The sequence below is a fragment of the Salvia miltiorrhiza genome, chromosome 1 (genome assembly GCF_028751815.1).
Source record: "Salvia miltiorrhiza cultivar Shanhuang (shh) chromosome 1, IMPLAD_Smil_shh, whole genome shotgun sequence".
Classification (NCBI taxonomy): Eukaryota; Viridiplantae; Streptophyta; class Magnoliopsida; order Lamiales; family Lamiaceae; genus Salvia; species Salvia miltiorrhiza.
This window is the reverse complement of record NC_080387.1, coordinates 55,046,452-55,071,199: the sequence shown is the minus strand read 5'-3', so window position 1 is coordinate 55,071,199 and position 24,748 is coordinate 55,046,452. Positions and strand designations below refer to the sequence as shown.

General features: G+C 37.1%; 4 protein-coding genes across 6 annotated transcripts; 3 read left to right on the top strand and 1 right to left on the bottom strand.

The window, feature by feature from the left end:
- Positions 1-820: 820 nt before the first annotated feature.
- On the top strand, positions 821-3,203 carry LOC130994962 (butanoate--CoA ligase AAE1). Its single transcript, XM_057920180.1, has 2 exons — positions 821-1,159; positions 1,591-3,203. Exons 1-2 carry the CDS (start codon positions 959-961, stop codon positions 3,046-3,048), a joined length of 1,659 nt encoding a protein of 552 aa, XP_057776163.1. The 5' UTR covers positions 821-958; the 3' UTR covers positions 3,049-3,203.
- A 2,462-nt stretch (positions 3,204-5,665) lies between these two features.
- LOC130994988 (UDP-rhamnose/UDP-galactose transporter 6-like) lies at positions 5,666-9,540 on the top strand. The gene is made up of 5 exons (XM_057920196.1): positions 5,666-6,933; positions 7,848-8,032; positions 8,121-8,321; positions 8,629-8,790; positions 9,053-9,540. The coding sequence occupies exons 1-5, from the start codon at positions 6,804-6,806 to the stop codon at positions 9,374-9,376; spliced, it is 1,002 nt and encodes a 333-aa protein (XP_057776179.1). The 5' UTR covers positions 5,666-6,803; the 3' UTR covers positions 9,377-9,540.
- Positions 9,531-14,154, bottom strand: LOC130994921 (protein GIGANTEA-like). 3 transcript variants are annotated; one of them, XM_057920064.1, is made up of 14 exons: positions 14,026-14,154; positions 13,558-13,799; positions 13,299-13,370; positions 13,152-13,206; positions 12,911-13,053; positions 12,666-12,844; positions 12,510-12,568; positions 12,168-12,381; positions 11,930-12,080; positions 10,510-11,862; positions 10,361-10,429; positions 10,080-10,277; positions 9,912-10,004; positions 9,531-9,844 (listed from the first exon to the last, which is right to left on the bottom strand). In XM_057920064.1, exons 2-14 carry the CDS (start codon positions 13,642-13,644, stop codon positions 9,620-9,622), a joined length of 2,898 nt encoding a protein of 965 aa, XP_057776047.1. In that variant the 5' UTR covers positions 13,645-13,799; positions 14,026-14,154; the 3' UTR covers positions 9,531-9,619. The 3 variants fall into 3 exon arrangements, with proteins under 3 accessions (XP_057776047.1, XP_057776065.1, XP_057776057.1); XM_057920082.1 differs by having other exon boundaries at positions 12,666-12,829; XM_057920074.1 differs by having other exon boundaries at positions 13,558-13,660; positions 14,026-14,058.
- A 4,862-nt stretch (positions 14,155-19,016) lies between these two features.
- Positions 19,017-24,748, top strand: LOC130994912 (carboxypeptidase SOL1). Its single transcript, XM_057920051.1, has 15 exons — positions 19,017-19,722; positions 20,018-20,108; positions 20,281-20,376; positions 21,058-21,088; positions 21,201-21,257; positions 21,365-21,460; positions 21,766-21,888; positions 22,119-22,223; positions 22,401-22,447; positions 22,731-22,856; positions 22,970-23,072; positions 23,155-23,217; positions 23,333-23,413; positions 23,889-23,952; positions 24,325-24,748. Exons 1-15 carry the CDS (start codon positions 19,626-19,628, stop codon positions 24,639-24,641), a joined length of 1,497 nt encoding a protein of 498 aa, XP_057776034.1. The 5' UTR covers positions 19,017-19,625; the 3' UTR covers positions 24,642-24,748.

Below are 24,748 nucleotides of genomic sequence, written 5' to 3'. Positions count from 1 at the left end.
TAAAAAAAAACACTTGGCTGCAGCTCCGGTCTCAACTCCTCCAGCTTTATCTCCTGTTGTGACCGCTCCATAGGCACCGGTGCTAATGAGCTCACCCCCAGTGCCGACACCGACAACTTCCCCCCTCTGTTGTGTCATCGTCGTCGTCTCCCGGGTAAATTAAATTGAGCATTTTGCCGTTGAGGGACGCGCCGGAGTAGAGGGACACGCCGGAGAATTTTTTGTCGTCACTGAGGATGATGTTGGCGGGGAAATCGCGGTCGATTGTGCCGGCGCCAACGATGGTGAGTCATGGCGCGAGGTTAGTCACCCACATCCCGTTGGGGCTATCGTTTCCAGTTGAGGAGGAGACGAAAATCCCCCTCCAAACGGCGGTGTATGCACCGTCGCCGATTGAGATCGAAATCACGTCGACGCCACATAGAAATAAAAAAAAAAAGAATTTAAGTTAACTTGCGTTTTTACCCTCCATTCTCGATCTTGGCCCAAATACACTCCCAGAGTCCATAAAAATGGTGCATTTAAACCCAACAAGTTAACGGGGCCGTTAACTTGCTGGGTTTAAATGCACTCTTTTTATGGACTCTGGGAGTATATTTGGGCCAATGTCGAGAATGAGGGATATACGCTTTAGAGGTGTCTAATTTAGGGGTGGATTTGTACATTAACCCTTAATTTAAATAGAAGAAAAAAGCTAGTACATATTTGTACCTTTAGATAGAAGAAAAAAAAAAGCTATAAATGCAAGGTCCAAAGTGTTTAATTTAATACTATGTTTTTTTGATAAATTACTAGTACCAGAATTGCGTGTAGCAGCTTAATACCTTATCTATGAGTGAAAATGACATTCTCCGACTTAATGTCCGAACATATAATTATAATAAATATTCAATATCAGTATCTTTGAGTAGAATTTGTAATAAATCATTTTCCTTATCTTGAGGGTCAACTCAACACTATGGCCAACGGTACAATCAAATGTTCAGCAAATTATGTTCCACTTTCTCCCATTAGTTTTCTGGAGAGATCAGCGATTGTTTACAGAGACAGAATTTCTCTTGTTTATGGAGATTTGGAGTTCACTTGGAAGCAGACGCATGAGAGGTGTCGCCGCCTCGCCTCCGCCCTCAGCCGCCGCGGCATTTCCCGCGGCGATGTTGTGAGTTTTCTCAATTCAACTTCAATTTGTGTGTGTGGTGTGTGTTTATTTAGATTCTTCAGTTTCATTTTTTGCAACTATTCCCAATTAATAGGGCAATTTTTGGACCATTGTTGTTTGATTAAGCTCTTGTAATTGGTTTCGTTCACGGAGATCAGACACCGTGAATTCAAATTACTAACTTTTATCTAAATTCATAGCAACAATCTAATGCTAAAGTGATGGTCTTTGCCATTTGATTGTGCACAAAACTGTATAACCTGCTGCATCTATGTTGAATATTGCCTAGCTTGTTCATAGAAATTAATATAAAATGATTAATCATAGCAAAATTATGGAGATTTTGTTATATGCCCATTTCTTGAAGCTGTATTCCTTGAAGGAATCAACTATACCACATAGTTTTATAGTAATAGTTATAGTGTGATTAGGTTGCTGCCTTGGCTCCAAACATTCCAGCAATGTATGAGCTACATTTTGCTGTTCCAATGGCTGGAGCAATCCTTTCCACGCTCAACATACGCCATGATTCCGCGATGGTGGCCGTGTTGCTCACACATTCGGAAGCCAAGCTCATATTTGTCGACTACCAGTTTCTTGACGTTGCCAAGGGCGCGTTCAAGATCTTGTCCGAGAAGGGCATCCCGTTGCCTTCTCTAATCTTGATCCCAGAGCCTTATGATTCAGTTTCTGGAGCTAAGGCAATGGCGGAAGTGACAGAATATGAGTCTTTACTATCATCAGGAGAGAATGAGTTTGCGGTAGTAAGGCCGAATGATGAGTGGGACCCTATCTCTCTGAACTACACCTCAGGCACAACGTCGAGCCCTAAAGGTGTTGTTTTTAGTCACAGAGGAGCCTATCTGAATTCCATGGCTGCGATTCTGCTTAATGAGATGCAATCCATGCCCGTCTATCTATGGACCGTGCCCATGTTCCATTGCAACGGCTGGTGCCTGACTTGGGGTGTGGCTGCACAAGGTGGAACCAATATATGCCTTAGGAATGTCACAGCGAAGGGGATATTCGACAGTATAGCCACTCATCGAGTCACACACATGGGCGGTGCTCCTACGGTCTTGAACATGATAATCAACGTGGCAGCTAGTGAGAGGAGGCCTCTTCCAGGAAGGGTAACGGTAATGACGGGTGCTGCACCACCGCCTCCTCAGGTGCTCTTCGAGATGGAGGAACAAGGATTCAACATCACTCACGCGTATGGCCTCACAGAAACCTACGGACCCGGGACAGTCTGCACTTGGAAGCCGGAGTGGGATTCCTTACCTCTTGAAGCCCGAGCAAAACTCAAGGCGCGTCAAGGATTGCAGCATCTCGGCTTGGAGGAGCTCGATATCAAGGATCCTGTCACTATGCAGAGTGTGCCTCGAGATGGGAAGACAATGGGTGAGGTGATGTTTAGAGGAAACACCGTGATGAATGGTTACTTGAACAACGTTGAAGCAACCCAAGAGGCTTTCCGAGGAGGATGGTTTCATAGTGGAGACTTGGGCGTGATGCATTCCGATGGCTACATAGAGCTGAAAGATCGGTCCAAGGATATAATCATCTCCGGAGGGGAGAATATAAGCACGATAGAGGTGGAGTCGGTGATCTTCAGCCATCCGGCCGTTCTTGAAGCTGCTGTCGTGGGAAGGCCGGATGAGCATTGGGGCGAGACGCCTTGTGCATTCGTGAAACTCAAGGAGGGTTATGCTGTCACCGCGCAGGACATCATCAACTACTGCCGCGACAGGTTGCCTCATTACATGGCACCGCGGACTCTAGTCTTCGAGGAGTTGCCGAAGACCTCGACCGGAAAGACGCAGAAATTCTTGCTCAGGGCAAAAGCCAAAGCTATGGGTAGCCTTTCCCAAAAGAGCAAGATGTAACAACATTGGTAAGCTTCCTTGTATGTTGGCATGGTTGTTGCTGAAAATCCATCTTCTTCAATCATGTTTGTCTGAAAAGAAAACCATGTTGGTCCGTAAACTCTCTTCTTCAAGTATGAATAATGAATACAAAATTGCATATTTATGAGATGGAATTTGAGAGCAGGTTTGGTTGTGAATCTCTATTTGAGGAAATTGTAGTTTTTTTTCATAACATGAGGTGTAAGTTGTAAGATCTCAATTAAGATTTGTTAATCTCCAACTAAAATTTATTAATCACAATTATGATTTAATTTGAATCTGCCGACATGATCATATATATCTTAATTGTACCTGACCACCTATATAAGACCTTCCCTTATTAGTGTGCCCATATTCGTTGTCTGTCACATGCGTGTACAATTAATTACTGTGAAATTGTAATTGACTAGGCTTCATTCAAAGTAGGCGACGTCACTTCTAAAGTTTAGAACGCCAATTTCACAGAAAAAGTTAAAATATTTATTGGACTATAGTAACCAACAGATGTAGTACAATTGTGTTGGGTCCAAATAAGAGATAAAAGTACTCCATCCGTCCCATGAAGCATCACTCATTTCTTTTCGGCATGGAAATTAAAAAATTGATATTTTGTGTGTTAAATGTGATAGGTGAAAAAGTGAAAAGGTGAATAAATGGTAATTTTTTTGCTATTTTTAGAAACAGGTCAAGCTTTGTGGGACAACCCAAAAAGAAAATTGGGTCATGCTTCATGGGACGAAGGGAGTAGAAAATAGAAAATAAAAAACACTCTGGTTGTAGCTGATATTAGAAGGGGTTTTTTTTATAAGATTATAATTATAATTGGTCTTATTATGCATTTTAGTGGGAAAGATATGACAACAGCCACTGTAGTATAGTAACAAGATTTTGAAAGTTACAATTCACGCATATTCATACTCAAATAACTGATTTTATGATTGGAGAAATAATGTTTTTTCAATTAACCTAGCTTCGTATTTAATATAGTAATGAGAATCTGCAATCAAATTTGCATTCATTTGTTCCTAAACATAATTATCGTGATTTATTTGTGAACACTCACAATATATTTTTTACATGGTGTTTGAGAATCTTAATTCATCTTAACATCAAGTCATCAACAACAAGAAAATAAATAAATTAGGAGGCACTCTCTCGTGCAACTGATTTTTGAATCACACTACTTCAACATAAAAATAATACTTAAAGATCTTCAAGTGTCATTTGTATGTTGAAGTAGTGTAATTCGGAAATGTTCAAGTGTCATTTTTTAAATGAAGTAGTGTCATTCTGGAAATCAATTGCATGGTGCAACCGGTTACATAAAAGTATTTGTGATAAATTAATGTCAGTAATTTTTTTTAACGATTCACTTCTCTTTTTTTGTTTACAAACATTACAAATGAGTGAGTTTATTCAAAACGTAGCTTTGCTGGCTTCTCTCGTTGCTTATAGCTATTTACATTCACCTTAGATACCATCTCGTACAATCTATTACGTTTACTATAATTTCATACTCCCTCCGTCCCATTATTTATGGGACAAAACTTTTCGGCACGGAGATTAAGAAAAGTAGAATTAAGAGAATTAGATGTTTAATGTTATTTCAATTAACACACACGCACTCACACACTCACATACACTCTCTCTCGGCCTCCCCTGTCCTCACTGCCGCCTCCTTCGTCCTCCAGTTCCGCCGGGCTCGCGGTGAAGAGACACCATCGCCGCCGCCTCCGTCGTCGGCCAACTCGATTCACCAGCAAACAGAAATCGAAACCAAAATCAACTGTCTCCTCTCAAATCCACAAATCCACAAGTCAAAAAAATCAAATACCAAAATCCCCAAACCAAAAAATCCCCAAATCGACAAAAATCAAGAGGTGGCAAGCCCTCGCGCCGCCGCGACCTCGTCGATGAAGGCAAAAATCAAGAACAAAAAGTTTGTTCATCACCAATCAACCTATTGAGATAATAATCAGAAACAAAAAGTTAGTTCATCACCAATTTGTTAGACTCGATTCACCAGCAAAAAGCGAAACAAAAATCAAAACAAAATTGAACCCAAATTTTAAAGACAAAGGAGATCTGCCGAAATCCACAAACGAAATCTGAAAAAAAAATCAAATCTGAAAAATCCCAAAACCGCGCCGCTGAACGGCGCAAAGCCGACGGGCGTGGGAGCGGAGAAAGCAGAAGGCGCTGGAGAAAGGAATGGGGCCAAAGATGTCGGCTACTGGTAGCAGCGAGCAAGCTTCTTCTTGTCGGCGACGCCCCCTCCTTCGCAAGCTTGAAGCTTTCTCGGCCGCAGTCATTTCTCCGCCGCGGGCTTCTTCTCCGGAGGCGGCGGCGTGAAGCTGGCGGAAGATAAGAGACGATGAGAGAGAGCGGAAGATGAGAGACGAAGAGAGAGAGAACTAAAGTTGAAATGATTATAATTAGGGAGAAATGTAATTAGGCAGTAATTAGCGAATATATTAATGCTTAAATGTCCCCTGATTTTTTCCAAAAAAGGAAATGTGCCATGTAGGTTGGGACAGCCCAAAAAGGAATACGTGTCATGAATAATGGAACGGAGGGAGTATCATTTTCTTTTTACAAGATTGCATTTCGTATCATTTGAAATATAGTTTGAGAAAAAGATAAAAGAATCGATCGAAAATTCCAGCGGATAGAATGTCGAACTATCAATCTTACCTTTATTCAATTTTTCAAAACTACATTAATTTGGCAGACTTTCATATTATTCTCTTCATAATAATTAAAAGTAAAAAAGAGTAAATTTTTCCATTTATTGGCCATAAGTTTTTATAGAAATATTTATTCAACGATTCATCGATCTCTTTTTTTTTTTTCACTCAATTCTACGAGGCGAGGCGAGGCAGAGAGAGTATACGTTGTACTACAAATTACACATCACATGCAACCACGTTTTTAACTGCCTTCATCATCAACTCAATAGTGTGTTCGAGGATCTGAAGGAGGCGCAAGAATCACGCAAAAACTCCCATTTTCAGTCCGTTATACGCTCTCCAAGGCACGTTTCTGATGCCACCTTGCTTCATCAATGTGTGTTCACTCGCCTTCTCACTGTCGCGTGTTTGATGTTTTAGTCATATTCAGTTGGGCCATTCATGATTACGTGTGCTTTGGATCTGCACATTCTGGTGAGTAATCAATGGCGGAGTTGGGGAATTGAATGCGATCTTGCCGAATTTGGCGGTTTCGTGATTTTCAGATCTGTTTCTGTTTGTTCAATCTTGGGATTTTGGAACTTGGTGCTGTTAGGGAATTTCATTACCCCATATCTGGAAAAAAATGTTAATGGATTAAAATGTGTGATCTTTTAGTACTCAATTACTGTGCTATTAGTTTGGTAAATTAATTAGGATCCCTAAATTTAGCGGGTTTAAGTATCTTGGAGTAATCCAATGCGTTCAAGTCTGCAGCTTTTGGGGGGTTTTAGGCTTTTTTCTATCATCATTTTGTATTTGAGAATGCAATCAAGTAACCTTGCCCGAAATTGAATTATTTACCGTTGAGAATTTGCTTGTGCCATAATGCTTTTCATCAGCTCACACTCATGTTGTTGCGAGGTACTGAGGAATTTGGCTATTGTTGATCTGATATTTGGGCGCTTTTGCAGGAGATGTGATATTTTCGTCCTAGCTTTATGCCCTAGCCGGGTTATAATTTCTCCCCCGGAGAGTTGTAATAGGAATTAGAAGGTGGCAGAAATGGCAGTAGCAAGCAAGGCTGATAAGAAGGCTGCCGTGGATGCAGCTGCATGGATGTTCAATGTGATCACTTCAGTTGGGATTATCATTGTCAATAAAGCCTTGATGGCTACTTATGGCTTCAGTTTTGGTAAGTATGTGATGCCAATTTGAAAGCTTATTTAATACTGATTTGAACAGAATTCGCACTTTTTAATTTTTGACACTGGATCAGCTATTAATAATGTCCAAAGTTGAACTAGTTCTCGGCATGGTCTGGAATTTTGATTATACCAGTTGTTTAATGATGGATGAGATTCACCCAATTTCGCAGCTGTGGTTTCTTCTTTTAGGTTGTGTTAGTCTGATAGGTTAGGGTTTCAAATCATTGAGGTCACATCTTGAGCTATTCTCTTTATCACTATGGAGGATTCCTAATGTACTTATTTGAAATGCTTCCCCATACCTTCATCTCGAATAGATCTATTAGTTTTTGGAAATAACTATAGGCATCCTGTTTAGCTTATTGCTTGCTTATGTCCTATCTAGATCACTACGGGGACTGTGATCTGAAAATAGGACCAAATTCAAATTCAAAACCTCAAGAGGATACTCATGCCAAAAATGTTGGCGAAAGCAGTTATAAATGACGAATGTGATATTGAGCTGTAAGATATGAGAGGGCCAAGTAAGAAGAATTATCTTTGTATGTATAACCTAAAAGTTAATCAAGATGTTTGCTAGTTCGCCTTTTTACGGTGGCCATTTATTGCACCAGGAAACATAATATATGGCTAGTAACAGTTGTGAATCCAGATACAAAGTAAAAGTAGCATTTTAACACATTTAGCAGATAGCAGTTGAAACTGACTTTTGAAGTTCAGAAAATTGTGAGAAACTCAAATAAAACTTATGGTGATTATGTCTGGTTTTCTATGATGGAGCTCATTCTCTGTTTTTTCTTGCCTTTTGTTTTCAGTTTTCTTTTCGCGACTCTGTGTATGAGTAGTATTTCTTCCATATTGACATGATGTATCTGCTTTCTCGTTACTACTACACTTGCAGCTACAACTTTAACTGGGATGCATTTTGCTACGACCACATTGATGACGGTTGTTCTTAGGTGGCTGGGTTACATCCAAGCTTCTCATCTACCCTATTCAGAGCTTCTGAAATTTATTTTCTTTGCAAATTTCTCTATTGTCGGGATGAATGTCAGTTTAATGTGGAATTCCGTGGGATTCTACCAGGTAATTTATTGACAAGAACTTCCTGCAATGTTACCATTACAATTGTATATATGGTATCCTGCAACATTAAGACTTGTTATCTTCTCAGATTGCAAAGCTCAGTATGATACCAGTATCGTGCTTATTGGAAATAGTGTTTGACAAGATTCGATATTCAAGGGACACAAAGCTGAGTATCTTAGTTGTTCTCCTTGGAGTTGCAGTCTGCACTGTGACTGACGTGAGTGTTAATGGAAAAGGGTTTATTGCTGCTTTTATTGCAGTCTGGAGTACGTCTTTGCAGCAATATGTAAGTTTTCTACAATAACAAAAACTACATTCTACAGCCTGCATGTATTTTATGTGGATATTTCTGTATTAATTGAAAGTTTTCAGTTAAAATGCAAAATGTGCCAAAGTTGGTGCACTGTTTTGCAATTAATCAGAAAAAATACAAAAGAAGAATAGAGACAAAAAGGAATGCTTTGATTTATGGAGAATTTCTAACTGATTTGCTTTAAAAGGAACTCTCTCTCTCTCTCTCTCTCTCTCTCTGATGTGTTTATTTGGTCTACAATCCTAAAGAAAAGTACATAATCTTGGATATCCATTTGCAGTATGTTCACTTCCTTCAGAGAAAGTACTCCCTAAGCTCGTTCAATCTTCTGGGGCACACGGCGCCAGCTCAGGCTGCATCTCTGTTACTGATAGGCCCCTTTCTAGATTATTGGTTGACAAACAAAAGGATCGATGGCTTTGACTTTGATATACCATCCGTGGTAAGTGCATCGTGTTATCCTCATATATGTTCTACATTCATCGTGGCCCTTATCTGTTATCCTAAACATTCATTGATAATCAGCACCGAAGGAGCATTCTTGAATACCTGCATATGCTTCAAAATTCTATATTTTGTTCAAACAACATCTGCAGTGGAAGACTAAAGTATCGAATCTATGCTGTTTGTAACATTATCATCACATAATGTCTCAAATAGATAGATGCCCTCTAGATTAACTATCTTTATCTTTGGCTGTGCAGGCATTCATAGTCGCCTCGTGTATTATAGCTGTGGGCACGAATCTGAGTCAGTTCATCTGCATAGGCAGATTCACCGCCGTTTCATTCCAAGTCCTCGGCCACATGAAGACGATCCTCGTGCTGGTTCTGGGATTCTTATTCTTTGGTAGAGAGGGTCTTAGTATGCAAGTCGTGATAGGCATGATCATTGCCGTGATTGGGATGATCTGGTACGGCAACGCCTCGTCGAAACCCGGGGGTAAAGAGCGGCGCAGCCACTCGGCTTCCAGAAACAGTCAGCATAAGGGATCCTCGGAATCTTCCGAGGCTGACGACAAGGTTTGAGCAATTGGAGCTTAGCATAATTAAGGGTAGCTGATACCGATGTTTGTTTAGTGACTTGACTCGCTAGATCAGTAGTCTCATCTTAATTCTGTAATTCTTTTCATTTTTTTTATAACTCAACTCACCTTGATGATATATAGTCTACAGTAACAAGTTGATTTGAAGCTTGTCTTTCGTCGTGGTTTTTCGTTTTTTAACAATAACGTTTACACATTTGAGAAGAGAAAAGGGTAATGGAATAATTCAAGTGCAACAGCCTAATTCCTTTGCAGCGGCTTGGATGAAGTTTACCGGCAAGCCCGCGGCGAGGCGGGCACGCACTTCCGATTTCAAGCACTCATGTACATCATCTTTCAAGGCAGCTGAGCTCGAAGCAACGTGCACAACTGCGCGGAGCACTGAAGTGCTGAGAGCGCGGACATGAGCCCTCGGGTGAGAAACACAACGAGCAGTTGCAGCAAGCCGGCACTGCACATTATATACTATGTTTATCAGAATCACTCGTACAAACCGGATCCTCATCAGCTACACCTACCTTCAACATGTCCGCCATGCCCTCCGCCACTGCCACTCCGCACTCCCCCAATCCCGCCACGGCCTCAATCGCTCTAGCTGTTGCTTCCAGCAACTGCTCATTTTCAAGAGTGGCCTATTTATGTGTTTGAAAACAAAGGAAAAGACATATATACATTAAGCTAGGTACCTCAAGTTGAGGCAAAGTGCATGCTTCATCGACAATGATCCCGTCAGTCGCTCGGAGGAGGAGCTCCGGCGAACGAGCCACCATCATCAATGACTCTGAATTCTCATGGCTGTTGATCAACTCAGCAATCACTTTCACTACTCTCTCATTGATTCGCCGCGCCTTTTCTCCAATCCAAGGCTTCAATTCACTACTTGCCTGAATACCAACAAAATGCAAATGGATCATTATTCATTATCACTTCTCATCAGTTACCTTCAATGAAACAATCCCCACCACACCTGAACAACTACAGCCATTGCAGCTTTTGCCGGCGATGCTGAAACTACGTTGGAGAGAGCATCCACCACCTGCATAATTCAATCAATTCATATTCTTATCAATCTGTACAATGTGTCATTCAACTCTATCACAGACTGATCATAGGCACCTTCCTCCACCCTTGATGCGCGGACGAGCTCTCAGCTCTCAGCTGGATCTCAGGAGACGCAATCAACGCGTGCCAGAGCAAAGAAACCACCAAGAAACACACCTCTTGTTTCTCCACCAGGACAGATCTAACAACCTGTATACGCCCCTCCAAAGCCTCGCAATCTTCAAATAACAACGTCTTGCGTTTTTTCAGCAACCGAGCCTCCAGCGGCCTTGCTTTGTCAGCTATGGATGCAACAGTTTTACAGTGGGCATCAATTAGGTTAATGAGGGAAGATGCCCGGGAACGGACCTCCTTGTCCCACTTGCGCTTCGTCATGAGCAAGAGAGCCCGTGTGAAAGCCTTGGAACGTCTGAGTAGATCGTGAACGTGAGCTGCAACCATCACACTGGCCACTATTTCATTTGATGTGCCAATGGAAGATAGCTCCGGCGACACGAGTGCTTCCAGAACTGCTAGCATTCGCCTCGTGCGATCAACTGACCTACATTTCACTCTGGCGTTGTCTAACCGGTTTGAGATAAGAGAGTGTGTATGCAGTTCACACGAAAGAGCACATATAGCAGCAATGACATAAGAATCAAATGCTGCTGCTATAGGCTTCTGTTTACTTGCCAAATTCCTTTTACCTCCTTCTAAAACGTCGCCTTCCTCAGCTCCACATCGCTTGCTGCCATCAAGCTGCGCCTCATGGCTCGTGCTGACTGTCAACACGACAGAAAGAAGGCGGGAGGCGAGCTCAACGGAAGCACACGGCCCCAAAAACAGAGAATGGACTATTGTGCGAAGCTCAGCAACAGCTTGATTCTTGGATGCATTTCTTGTTTTCTGAATATCTTCTTTACATGACTCAACCGGAAATATTCTACAAAGAATTGCTTCGACAGTAGCCACAAATATCTTCATCAGACAGCTCTCGGACGGACTTCCACAAGGTAGATGCTCGAGCACTTTGAGAAGGGGAATGTACAAGTTCCATGATAGTATAGGCGGCTGCAGAGACGTTGCAACCACGACTTCGGGGAGATCCGTGGAGGAGGAAGTTATTGGGATCAAACCATAGGCAGCTTCCCAAATCATGCATATTCTCCGCTCCACCTCAAGGTCGAGGGCGCAGAGCATCGAAGCAATCTCTTGTGCAGTAGCTTCTGCTAGTTTGGAACTTTCTTGATGATCGGATTGAACCACAACGCCATCATCACCTTGTCTCGGTGGAGGAAAGAGTAGAGCCGGTTGGGAAAGTATCCGAAACAGCAAGGCAGCTGCAACGTCCGCTGCAGTTCCACCTTGCACGGACATTGCAATTCCGATTGCACGCAGGAAATACAGACACATCCAAGTTCTTGGAAGCTATAACGTATTACCAAACCGTGTAACTCTCAATTAGTAAAAAGTATAAGTAATTTGACATAGCTACCTTCATGCCTGAGGCATAGCTGTCTGCTGCTCTGAGGAGTTCCACTAGCTGCACAGCAGCCTCGAGTGCATAAGGAGCCCAGGATGGTGGAGCCTCGAGCAGCCCGAGAAGCAGCCTCTGGCACATGCTTGGACTTGAATTTGCATAGTATCTAAACGACGAGCGCAACCATACAAAACGACTGAATCTATTTTTAAACTTGGTATACAGAACCAGTTTCACTAGACTGGGGATTTACCGATGAAAGAGGCGTGTATAGGGCTCGAGAGGTGGTAGGCCGGCCACGGGATGCTCCTCCTTAGGTGGAGGGAGCAAAACTGCTTGGACAGCAGCTTCTGTCAACGTAGCAGACGCGTAACGAGCAACTTCCTCATCACATACGCTGAGTACAACTGCAGCACCGTTGACCACAGCCCACATTGGCATTGATGTCACGAGCACAGGATGCTTCCCTGATCCCATCACAAGAAAAAAACATAATCTTTGCACAAACCTTAACACAGACGCAAGAGAATCTTTGATCATATCTAATGTAGTGGTATATATATGTACACACTTTTGAGATGTCTCGATCACTAACCAGTCGAAGGCGGTTTGATCAGTTCTGTAGCTGCATAAGTTCCCCCAACACCTCCACACCTACAATACATAGTATAGTCTCTAATGTGATACAAATTAACTTGTGATTGAATGATATTATGCTATGCCTATGCCTATATATAGTTGTTGTGCTTACCAGCGAAAGAAATCACTTCGAATAGCAAGAGGTGCTTGGAGCAACGTATCAGTGATCCAAGGTGACAACGGCCTCAGACACGAAGAAGACACCGATGATCTCCTGTAAATTGGCCGGTTGTAATGAGTCAAGATTCGTAATATCTCCCCACACGCGATGACCAGCTGCTCGGAATACACCTGTGCTGAAACCAAATTAAGAGGTAGAAAATTGCAAAGAAAGATGACTAAACTAAACTAAACTACCTTGCTCTCCGGGCAGACAAGGGAGATGAAAGAAGAAAATGGAGGATTTCTCCTATCGTATTCAAGCTGACCATCGATAATGCATGAAACGATGGGAAAGATAACAGCACGGCCGTGCTCTGGGTGGTGAAGAACAAAGGTTGCTGGACAATTTAAGTGAAGCAAACACACCAACTCATTTCATTTGGCAGGAATATTTTAATGAAATATGCATGATAGTATATATTATATCAACAAGTACCCAAAACATCATCAAATAGTGTATTCTCATTAGATGGATACCGGCCTCGGATCAGCTACAAAACACAAGCAAGAAAAGTGATCAGACTAATATTTTTTTTCTAAAATTAATTTCGAGTTGCATGGGTATTAGAAGAAGGGGAAATACCTCCTCTAAATCATGGGGAAATTGTTCTGAGATGAACTGGCTGAACAACTCTACATAACCAGTAACTTGAGCCTATCATGACATGGAGAGAATATAGAGACATTATTATACAAGCAAAATTTCAAGATTATATAGTGAATTTCCATAATGTACCACTCTTATCATTTATCAAGAATCAGAAAATCATAAATTAATGGCCAACATAATATATAATTGAATGAGCTCATACTAGAAAACTAATCTATAATGGAAAACATACATGGCGTTTCTCTGCATCTTGTGGAGGCGGCGAGAACAACGAAGAAAACTGCAGACTGTGGATCCACCTCTCATTTGAAGTTGCCATATATCAACCTCTTTATCTAAGCAAATCAAGAGCAATAACAAAATGCATCAATCCCCATTTCACCTCTCAAGAATCAAAACTGATTATCAAATATCTAAGGAACACGATTCTATAGGAAGCAAACTTCCCCACACAGTCATCATGGTTTTCTGCGCCTGCAAAGCAAAGGCATACAAAATAATTATCCAATTTGTATAACTTAATTAGTGTAGTTATAAAGTAATGCAGTATAAATTTGTGAACCAAATGCCAAAACTAACTTTTCTCAGTTATACAAAATTAATTTGACATTTTTTACATATAATAATACAGCACGAGCATCAAATATAATAGTGATTGGAACAATATTCAGAATTAGTTAAGAAAAAGAGAATCGTATACCTCATTTCAAGTTTTTGCCAACAGGAAGTATAGTAAAAGAATAATTTTTTCCAGAAAATCAGCTGGAGGCAGACAAATTTACAAGTATTTGGAAGGAAGAGAGAGAGGGAAAGCAAATGAGGTGTTAAAATTCATATGCAAACGTGGGAATATATGCAGCTTCTACCTCGTGCAAATTTCATAGCCCACGTGGCCAGTGGATGTTGAAAAAAAGGCTATATTTTTTAATTTTTGAATTTGAGATTTCTAAAAGGCAATTTACTTATAATTTAATTCAGTGATGAAAATTATTGTATAATAATTTACATAAAATATCGACAACTTAATTATTTTTAATGAATAATAATTAAAAGTCCCTTACGAAGGGCTTAAGCCCCCGCGGCGCCATGTAGATCCGTCATTGCATGCGGCTGTCTCCGTATCTATGTTAGTAGTGGCGAACACAAAGGAAGCTACACTTGAAATTATTTTATTATAAGAAGTGTTTATATTGAATGAGTTTAGGTATGCATTGGAATATAAAATAAGAATTATTTTTAATTATTGGATTGTAGATATCTACAGTAAACTCGTAACTTTATTGAATGAATTCGTGATCCAAAATTTAAATTTCATAAATGACAAAAATTTCATTTTTTTTTAATATATATATTCATGTTGAAAAATGAACCTAGCTATTTTATACTATAATTATGATTTATATATTAACCACTTTTGATGAGAAAAAATACATTATGTTTTATGAGACGTTCTAAAATAAATGAGATCGTATGCAAAATGAAATCTTAAATAAGGGTTACCCTAAAAAAAATCTTAAAGTATGGGTTTTGCCGTTTAGGTGTTGAAGTTGATAGTTTCCTAAAAGTAACATGATCTTCAAAGACAAATTTAGCATTTCTCCTTAGGTATTGAAGTAGATGGTTTCCTAAATAACACGTTTTGCATATGGTTTTTGAGAAGGTATTTTCCAAAATAAAAGATGACGCACGGATTTGAACTTAAAAAATTCACTCACACGTTCATGAAAGGATCTCCATTTAATTGGTGGACCAATCACCGAGAAATAATGACGTATAACTTAATAAAATATATATGTATATATAATATAGGAGTCCATTTTTCTAAAAGATAAGTAAATTTTAAAGATATTGTGATTGGCGAATTCCAAATATAAGATATTTAATCTTAAATATTAATTATTTGAACGTCATAATTATATCTAGTAGCATTTCTTATTATCACGATTCTTCAAAAATCATGTCCTAGCCTATTAGAACGTTTTATTATACTGTTGAAAGTTATATTAGTTAAAATGTACTTCATGTTTTAAAAGCCTAAGTAGTATAAGGATTGTTGGAAATAGAGAAACGTAAAAAGATCAGATGTTGTTTGAATCCAAGCATGTAATTTCCTTCTGTCTCATAACGACGAGAGTTTCAAGTTGTGAGACAATTTATGACGGAAGACCAACGCGTCCTCGTCCCCGTGTCGGTCTGGCCTAAAGACCAACTCAAAAATCAATTGCCAAGATCCAAGTTCACGATCGAGGATCGAGTGTCGGGAGCCACGGTCAGGGCCGGGCAGGCGGCGGTGGCACGTGTGGGCTTCGCAACCTATCAAGGCCGCGCATGCAGCGGCGATGCGCGTGTGCTTTGCAATTCATCACTTGTGCACACATGCTTTGTAACCCATCATCTGTGCACACAGTTTTATTACATGTACTGATGTAATAACATATATACTGAATTAATTATTCCTCACAAATTAATGTGGGATAAGCATTAATATCTCTTTAATGCTTATCACTTTCTCACAATTCTATATTTCAACTACCCAATTTTAATTAATTATTTTTCACTAATCAAAAATTGATTTTGAGTAAATAAATATACTACGATCATCTACTCAGAACGTAGATCGATCTTATGCCATTTAATTTCATTAAATTAAATGTTCCATGTACTAAAAAATTGGTCAACTATTAATCAACTCATAATCAATTTGTGACGGACTCTCCTTTAGAAAAAATGATAAACTCTTTTTAAGTACAAAATTAAATTAAAATAAGCAAAAATTGGTAGCGAAAAACCTAGATCTCAGCTAAGGTACTCTTGCTTCGTGTAGGACCACCCGACAAGCACAGGTGCAGCCCAACACTTTATTAAATATCTCAAGATATTTTAGTTATACTTATATTATTTCTTTTCTTTTCTTTCTTTTTTTAAAAAAGGACCTAACTAGGACTATCATATTTTAGAATTGTATAGGAAAATGATGTCAAACTTCACATTTAATCTTGTTTTCAATATAAAATTTATCAATTATTCGATTTTTATGTAAATAATTTATAAAGATAAGTAATTGATAAGTAGTAAATTTACCTACTTTCTGAATGTAATATGATAATAAAATTGTAATATTATTTGTAAAATTTAGAGAGAACTTGTTTCCAATTTAAGTTGAACGAGCACAACTTGGTCGAAACCAGAGATGCTTTGTTGCCCCTTTGAATGATTATTACTCCACAACACACTTCACTTTTCTATCAACATGTGTTTAATAAAATTAAAAAGTAGACATATCATGTGAATGACAATAGAATTGAATGTTTGTGGCCAAATTCGTCGACATCAAGATGTGTGTAAAATATCTGAACTTAATTAAATATCTAACTAATTAAATCCATTTATAACTATAATATTGTTCAAATATAGGTTGTTAGGAATGAAATTATATTTGAAAAGTTCGCTAAAATTATTTTTTAAATGTCCTCAATGATTAATTTAAAAATGTAAGATATGCATTTTTTTACCTACAAATTTTATCTCTCCTCTTAATTTTTTCCACCAAAATTTTCCTCTCTCTTATTTTTTCATTTCTATTTAATTCTTTTTCAAAAAATCATTAACTTTGATTCATGAAAAAAAATATTCAATATAAATATTAAATTAAAGATTACGAGAAAATCATTAATTCGATGTAAAAATTATAAGAATTAATAGTTTTTGGGCTCTTAAAATTTCAAACAACTATATTAAGTATTATATAGATTTATTTAATTATGTGTACGAATTGTCTATTTATTTATATACTAATCGTTCTTATATTTTTTTTTATTATTCGTATCTTTTCTGATTTTTAAATTAGTTTTAGGCTATTTAAATATGAAATTTTAATAATAATATAGGTTTTGAAATTTTAAGAGTCCAAAATTGTTATATTAAGTGACGGCTATTGATTTTGTTATATTGATGGTTTAATGTTATCTTCTCGAAATGAGATTGACTATAATCATTTGCTTTATAATCTATAAATTTAATTTTATAATTATATGTATTTAATTATTCTTGTACAATATTCATAAAATTTAATATTATACTCGTTAAGATTATACTAATATTACTATACACTATTTTAAGTCAAATACTAATATTTAAATTAACATAATTTTTTTATTATCAATTAATCTAACTCATAAATAATAACATTTTAATATTTTTATATAATTAAAAATTTTAAAATTAATAAATTATATCGTGATTCGTGCATCAGGTAAGAAGGCATAACAATGAGATGGGCAATTACTAATTGAGTTTTAATGGGCTAATATTGGGCTAAAATTATGTGCTAACTGGGCTCGGCAAATCCAACAAAACTGAACTAATCACACAAAATGGTTCCTAGTTTTTTCATAACGCTATTTTAATCATAATATCCCTGTATCTGATATAACAATGTCCCCCACCTAAAATAATACTCTTTCCATCTAAGCTTTGTTGAATATTTTGTGAGTGAAATAAAAGTATCACCTTTTATGCGAATGTTAAAATAATTAAAGTGAAGTAAGAGTCACCTATTTTTATTAAAAAAAAATAAAAATGAATACCAAAATATGAAACAAATCTATATAATATATAAAATAAGAGTTTTTCCCTCCATGTTTTCCCTCTCTTTTTCTCTGTCTTCTTCCACCATTTTTTCTTTTTAATTTTTTATAATTTAATTATTTTCTAAACATCAAATTTGATTCATGAAAAAAAAATCAATAATATGTATCTTAAATTTAATATAGTATAAAAATCATCAAAAATTAATTTAAAATGAATAGTTATGAAAATTTTTAAATATGTTATTTTCTGTCTCCTCATTATAGTTTTTTAGATTTACAATTATTATGTTATGAAAATATTTATTATGATTAATAATAATATATAATATAATATGCATAATACAAATTTTTATTATCGGATAATTTTTAAATTAATTTAATAACTATAATATCATTACACTTTGTATAAATTGAAAATTTACATTTTTAAATTCAGAATTTTATTGAGTAATTGATGTGAATTATTATATTTTATTCTTAAAACATATTTGTATTTATTATTATTATTATTATTATTATTATTATTATTATTATTATTATTAATTTATTTGTTTAAATTTATCGTTTAATTTCAATGTCTGTCGTGCATCGCACGAATAAGCGTATACTATTTAAATGAAAATATGAGTATTAAAAGTTGAGATGGTGAGAGTAATAAAATATGATTCCAACTTTTATTTATTTTATTTTATAATTTATAATCTCGAATTAAATACCTAATAAACTCGTGCTCTCATACTGTCAAAATAATAATAATAATAATAATAATAGTTGATGCAAAATTGTATCCCTAACTCTCAAGTTAAATTCCTAATGATCTTAATGACCATATTCTCTCGAAATCTAAAGAAAGAATAATAAGCTCGAGTTAAAAAAAAAAAAAAAAAAAAAAACAAGGTATAGCCCCATAAATTTAAAGAAAAAATAGATAAATAAATTGAAAATGAGGTATAAAATCATAGATAAAGTTAATATAATTGAAAAATTAAGACTTATCCCAATTAACAAAGCTGAAGCACCCAATAATTCGTGTATGTATATGAGTTGTAACTTTAAAAAAAAGTTTATTTAATAAAATCGAACTAATGTCATTTATTATGCTAATGATTAAAATCTATGCGATATGTATTCAAATTTATGATATGATTTATTCTCTTCGTCTATCAAATTTTATTTGTATTTTTGTTATTTCAATCCGTTTTAAAAAATATGTCTAATTCATTTTTAGCAATATACTCCACGGAGAACGTATATTTTTAAATCTAAAAAAATAATTATTGCATATATTTACACTAATTTTAGACACAATGCTATGTTTTTACTTTTTAAGAAACTTCAAATTAATGGTATGCTGTAGTAAATTAATGGTGAATTCACTCTTAACTTCAAATTTTCTTTATAATTTAATATATTGAAAATTCGATGGACGACCACCTTCTCCAATCGCCATTGAACGTTTCTTTCTGGATCTCCAGCGTTGAAGAAGAAAGACGAAGCAAAGGGATTTGCAGAAAAAGATGCATTAAATTAATATCAATTTAATTTTAGCATTTAAGAAAGTAAAAGTTGACCTTCAACATCGTCAAATGTCAAGCGCTGGCGCAGCAGCTCACATTTCTTCCGCCTTCAACAATCAATCGGCAGTCTTCCCCTCTAATCTCTCATATTTTTGCAGATTTGATCGCAATTCCATGAACAAAGAAACCTCCAAATGATATTCTCTCTCCTCTTTCTCTGTCTAAACCTCTCCTCTCTTTTCCGTTTCTCCTCTGGCAGAGGCGCCGCCATCCGGAGCTACAATCAATCAGGTATTGCTCTGTTGAGCTGAGCTAGAATTTTCAATTAATCAATTTTTAGGCATGGAGCTATTGATGCATCTGGAAATGGACGTTTCAGCAATTTTGGCTAAATTTACCCCATCTATTTTTTCGGGATGGGTACAGTGGATTAAATTTTGATTAATTAATCTTCGATTAATTTTAGAATCAATTTCCTTCTCATCGTCCAGCCTTGGAAAGTAATGAATATTTAGTCGTTGAATCCTCACTAACGAAATTTTCGATTTTTATTTTATTTTAATTTTAATTTCTTATATTTTGTCAGGTTATGATGACAAAATTTATGGGCATTCTGGGAGGCGGTTGTATTCAGACAACGACTTTCAGATGTCTGAGGAAGATTACAATGCGAGGCTGTAAGTTCTCTGGATTTTGCTTGCCTCCTCCTTATTTCTGCCTGCTTTAAGCTTCGCCAACTGGCGTTACCTGCGCTTTCGTGTCTCTCAGTGTGGGCTTACACTCATTCGCATTAGACTAGGATTAATTCGCTAACTTTGAGTTAAGTTTTGATGATGTTGTGTTTTTCAGTGAAAAGTTAGCACAAGGCTACATGAGTAATTCTGATCTTGAGAAGGCAATGCAGGAAGTTAACAGCCGTTGTCCTAACATCTCCAGAATTTACAGGTAAATTTTTAGACATTCTTGAATCCATTTTGTAGTCCACAATAATAAGAAAAAGAAAATAAGAAAAGGGTGTCTTAATGCTATTTTTGGTGACAAATCTTTATTTGCTATGAAAAGGTAACGAAATCTCAGGATTTTGTTATTGTTGTGTGTTAGTTTTTCGTTTTCTTTCTTTTGTTTGGGGTTTTGGAAATGATGTTATTGTACAATGGATGGATGACATAACCAAAAACTTAGATACTTCTCAGTGTTACACTTGTCATTATGAAATTTTTAGTCTAGTTACTTTTTACTTACTAGATTGGAACCAGTGCTGTGTTGGTTTCCTGAGAGGCTTTCATAGAAATTTGAACAAGTTTTACCTTAGCAATATGTACTGGTATTACGATTTTGTATATCGAGTACCCAATTACTGTTCTGGCAAATTCACAGATTAAAGTGGCCCTCATGCGGAGGAGCTATTGGTAAGAGAGGAGTTCCAGATGTCAGTAATAGAACTTGTGTTAGGGGGAAGAAAAACTAGCTATTTTCTTATACTTTGGAAGAAGTGATATATGAACCAAGTTCCAAAAGTAGCCCTCAGCTCACTCTATAAGGTTATTACTTCATTGTAATATATTGTTTCAAGGGCTCTGATGTACTCTGATTCTCTCTTGTGGGCTTGACGGAATTGACAATCAGCATTGGCAAGAGTGCACTTGGAGTTCCTTTGGTACTACTGCTTTTCCAGAAACCTGCATTTATCAGTTTGTTCTATCATTCTATGCAAAGTTGTAGGTTGTGAAATGTGAATACTTTACTTACTGTCTTTTTTCTGAATTTAGTTGGCTATGGAAATTTCTGACTCGCCTGGGAAAATTGATGCTGAGCCATCTTTCAAGGTAGTCTATTTCGCCACCATCTCACTTGTGGTTCAAATAACTATCCCGCTTAGGAAATACTTCTGCAAATTATGATGGACCCTAAACACATTTGTCTCATATTGCAGTTCGTTGGAAACGTGCACGGTAATGAACCTGTAGGCCGTGAACTTCTGTTGCTTCTAGCAAATTGGCTGTGCGATAATTATTTGAAGGACTCGTTGGTAATGCTTTCTTTTCACCTTTCTCTGTTATTTCTGTATATTGCATCACTTGACACTTTTCACAATGAAATAGGGGAGACAGTAACTAATGTTTCCGTTCTGTGTGGAAATCATGGTCGCTAGATTGCTTCCGGTGTTTACTCTTTGCTTACAGACTTACAGTTTATGTGTAGCAGCGGCTGTTCCTTTACCTCGTTCTCCTAGTGTCAATCTTTTACCTAGTTGAATTAAGATTTCAATGATTCTTGGGCATGCAAGTAAAAAAATTGTTGCTAAGTTTAATATTAGTCTGGTCCAATTGACAGGCAACCACAATTGTAGATGGTGTCCACCTTCATATACTTCCGTCCATGAACCCTGATGGTTATGCTCTAAGGAGGCGCGGAAATGCAAACCACATTGATCTGAATCGTGATTTTCCAGACCAGGTATTTTGCTGCATTATGTTATTCTTGAAATATATTCCTCAGCTCTCAAACTGGTTCAATGGAGTTGGATGAGATATACCTTTCAAGACGTACCTTCAAGCACTTTCTAGTTTGTTATTGTTTTCCTTTTTCATGTTTTTCTGAGGAACACTGCTACTTTGGCTTACTTAGTTGTGTTTTCAATTGTTGGAACTCATCATGACGAGCATAGACTGACATGATTGACATAGTTCTTTCCTATGAATGATGATATGGACTTGCGGCAACCTGAAACAAAAGCCATGTTGAATTGGATGGAAGATATACACTTTACAGCATCTGCCACTCTGCATGGGGTAATGTTCTCCTCTCTCATTTGAAAATTTGGGAATCCAGGAATCATGTCAAATTTAATGTTGCGTGGATTTAAAAGTTGAAAAAACATTACCCTTCTGGTGCTTATATGACTATTATGATTATATCCATGTTTTCAGTAAATAACGTACATGCACCTAATAGTTTGTCTTTCACAGGGAGCATTGGTTGCAAACTATCCATGGGATGGAACTGAAGATAAAAAGTGAGTTTTGTTTTGTACCACTGATTCCTTTTGAATTCGCATTCAACAAGGGTTCAGATGTTGCATCTGTGTATTTGAGTAATCTCTTATTATATCACCTTGGTGTATTTTCTGGTCGGGCCAATATCAATTGTACAGGCTGCCTCTGTTGCTTATTACTTGCACTCTTTGCTACTAGCTCTTCATGGACGGTTTCCATTTTTGTTAGCTTATCATGATTGAGAGATTTCAATATCTCTTTCAGATACTTTTCAACATAACTATTTTGAAATGATATCTGCAGGAGAGATTACTTTGGGTGCCCAGATGACAAGACTTTCAGATTTTTGGCCAGTTTATACAGTAGGTCCCACTACAATATGTCTCTGAGCAAGGAGTTCCCCGATGGAATTACAAATGGTGCCTTTTGGTATGCTAGTAAAGTATAGACAATGTAATTTATACTCTGTGAGGATCTTTAAGGTGTCGTACGCTCAAGGCAATTTTTAGTGCTAATATCCCATGTCCGGCATTCTTTTGCAGGTATCCAATTTATGGTGGCATGCAAGATTGGAATTATATTCATTCTGGATGCTTTGAACTCACTCTGGAGATTAGTGATGATAAATGGCCTGATGCTAGTGAGGTTATACCTCAGCTGTCTTCACATAATCATATATATAATTTAGTATTTTCTTATCTATCTCGTTCCTTGTCTATTACTGCAGCTTCCAACTATATGGGATTATAACAGAATGAGCATGCTAAACCTTGTTGGAAGTGTAATTAAGGTACAATCAGTCAACTGCCTTAAACTTTTTTATATATCCCAACACTTTTCTTCTTCCTGATTATTTATTTGTGGATTCTTCTTATAATACTGATTTAATAATCTTAATTATACAGACAGGAATACATGGACGAGTTTTTTCATCCGATGGAAAACCTTTGCCTGCATCAATAGCTATCCGGGGAATAAACTACACGGTATAAGCTCACATTATCTCTATTATATGCTACTTCGGCTACATCATCACTTGGTGGACATCCCTCCAATGAGAAAATGCCACATTTAACATGAAATCAAATTCCTAACAATGCATAACTCTGTGTTTAGTTCAATTAAATTGCCACCTAGATACTGAATATGACATGTCCATACACTCTTGCAGACTAATGGGGTATCTCCTTGATTATGATGGAAGCGGAAAAAAAGGAAAGCAAATAACTACCAATTAAATAAAATTGCGGCTCCAATTAGTGTTTATTTCTTTCAACTGTAGTAAAAGATACTCCATTGAGCACCTGATCCTATTCTCTCTTGTTTTTGTTTCCAATTTCAGTTTTCAGTTAGAAACTCATACTTACTGATTTCCGAGAATGCTATTTTATGATATGTGCATTGTTTGTTGTTTCTAATTCTTATGCTCTTGCAATAATGCTTTGTGATCCATTACCACAGATTGCTGCTGGCAAAAAGTTTGGTGAATACTACCGATTGCTAGCTCCTGGAGAAAAATATGAAGGTATCCGAGTTAAATATTAGCTTTTCCTTTCATATCACTACACAACTTATATGAATTATTTTAATTTCTTCACTGTTTGGAGCTGGATTCGATTTAATTTTGTCTGCTTTGATTCCAATACATGTCGAAGTTTAGGTCTGCTTTTATTTAGCTTGTTTACCTCATGTTTAACATCTGCTATGAAAGGCTTGAAATCCCCATTTAGCATGGAAAACTTTTGTTGCTATATATCAGTTGTGAACTTCACTGAGAAGTGATAGCATTGAGAAAATTCCGGAGCCAGTTTTTTCATCCGATTTAACTACTTTGAGACGACGTGATTCGTGAATGTGATTTCTGAATATTGCATCTAATATTGGAGTATACTCGTAGTTATTGCAAGCATGCCCGGGTACAGATTGAAGAGGGCTTGTGTTATACTTGGTGAAGGAGCAGCGACAGTAGATTTTGTTCTTGATCCAGACACGAGTAGCACGCTCAACGGCAGCAGTCGAGTTTTGGAGGATGCGGGTTGCTACTTCGACAGCAAGACTAGTCTTCAAGTCGTCGATTTTTTGCCTGCGACGCAGCTGGAAATTTCTCTGCTGTTGTTTGTAATGTTAGGATTTCTTTGCTTGCTAATGCAGAGGAGAGCAAGAAGGAATCAAAAACAGATGCCTGCTGTGCCCAGACGAGCAGCCGTCATCTGAGACATTATTTTCTATAATTTTACTGTTTGTTGTAAGTTTGTAACTCATTATTTATATATAAATATATATTTAGAGAGTTGAAAATGGAAGAAATCATTTTTATTTTA

Coding starts and splice junctions, on each gene's coding strand:
- LOC130994962 (XM_057920180.1), top strand. CDS start 959: ATGGCCAACGGTACAATCAAATGTTCAGCAAATTATGTTCCACTTTCT. Junction 1,160..1,590: donor GCATTTCCCGCGGCGATGTT/GTGAGTTTTCTC, acceptor TAGTGTGATTAG/GTTGCTGCCTTGGCTCCAAA.
- LOC130994921 (XM_057920064.1), bottom strand. CDS start 13,644: ATGGCAACTTCAAATGAGAGGTGGATCCACAGTCTGCAGTTTTCTTCG. Junction 13,371..13,557: donor AAGATGCAGAGAAACGCCAT/GTATGTTTTCCA, acceptor ATGTCATGATAG/GCTCAAGTTACTGGTTATGT. Junction 11,863..11,929: donor GCTATGCCTCAGGCATGAAG/GTAGCTATGTCA, acceptor AATACGTTATAG/CTTCCAAGAACTTGGATGTG.
- LOC130994988 (XM_057920196.1), top strand. CDS start 6,804: ATGGCAGTAGCAAGCAAGGCTGATAAGAAGGCTGCCGTGGATGCAGCT. Junction 6,934..7,847: donor TACTTATGGCTTCAGTTTTG/GTAAGTATGTGA, acceptor CTACACTTGCAG/CTACAACTTTAACTGGGATG. Junction 8,033..8,120: donor ATTCCGTGGGATTCTACCAG/GTAATTTATTGA, acceptor TTATCTTCTCAG/ATTGCAAAGCTCAGTATGAT.
- LOC130994912 (XM_057920051.1), top strand. CDS start 19,626: ATGATATTCTCTCTCCTCTTTCTCTGTCTAAACCTCTCCTCTCTTTTC. Junction 21,889..22,118: donor ATCGTGATTTTCCAGACCAG/GTATTTTGCTGC, acceptor TGATTGACATAG/TTCTTTCCTATGAATGATGA. Junction 22,224..22,400: donor CATCTGCCACTCTGCATGGG/GTAATGTTCTCC, acceptor TGTCTTTCACAG/GGAGCATTGGTTGCAAACTA.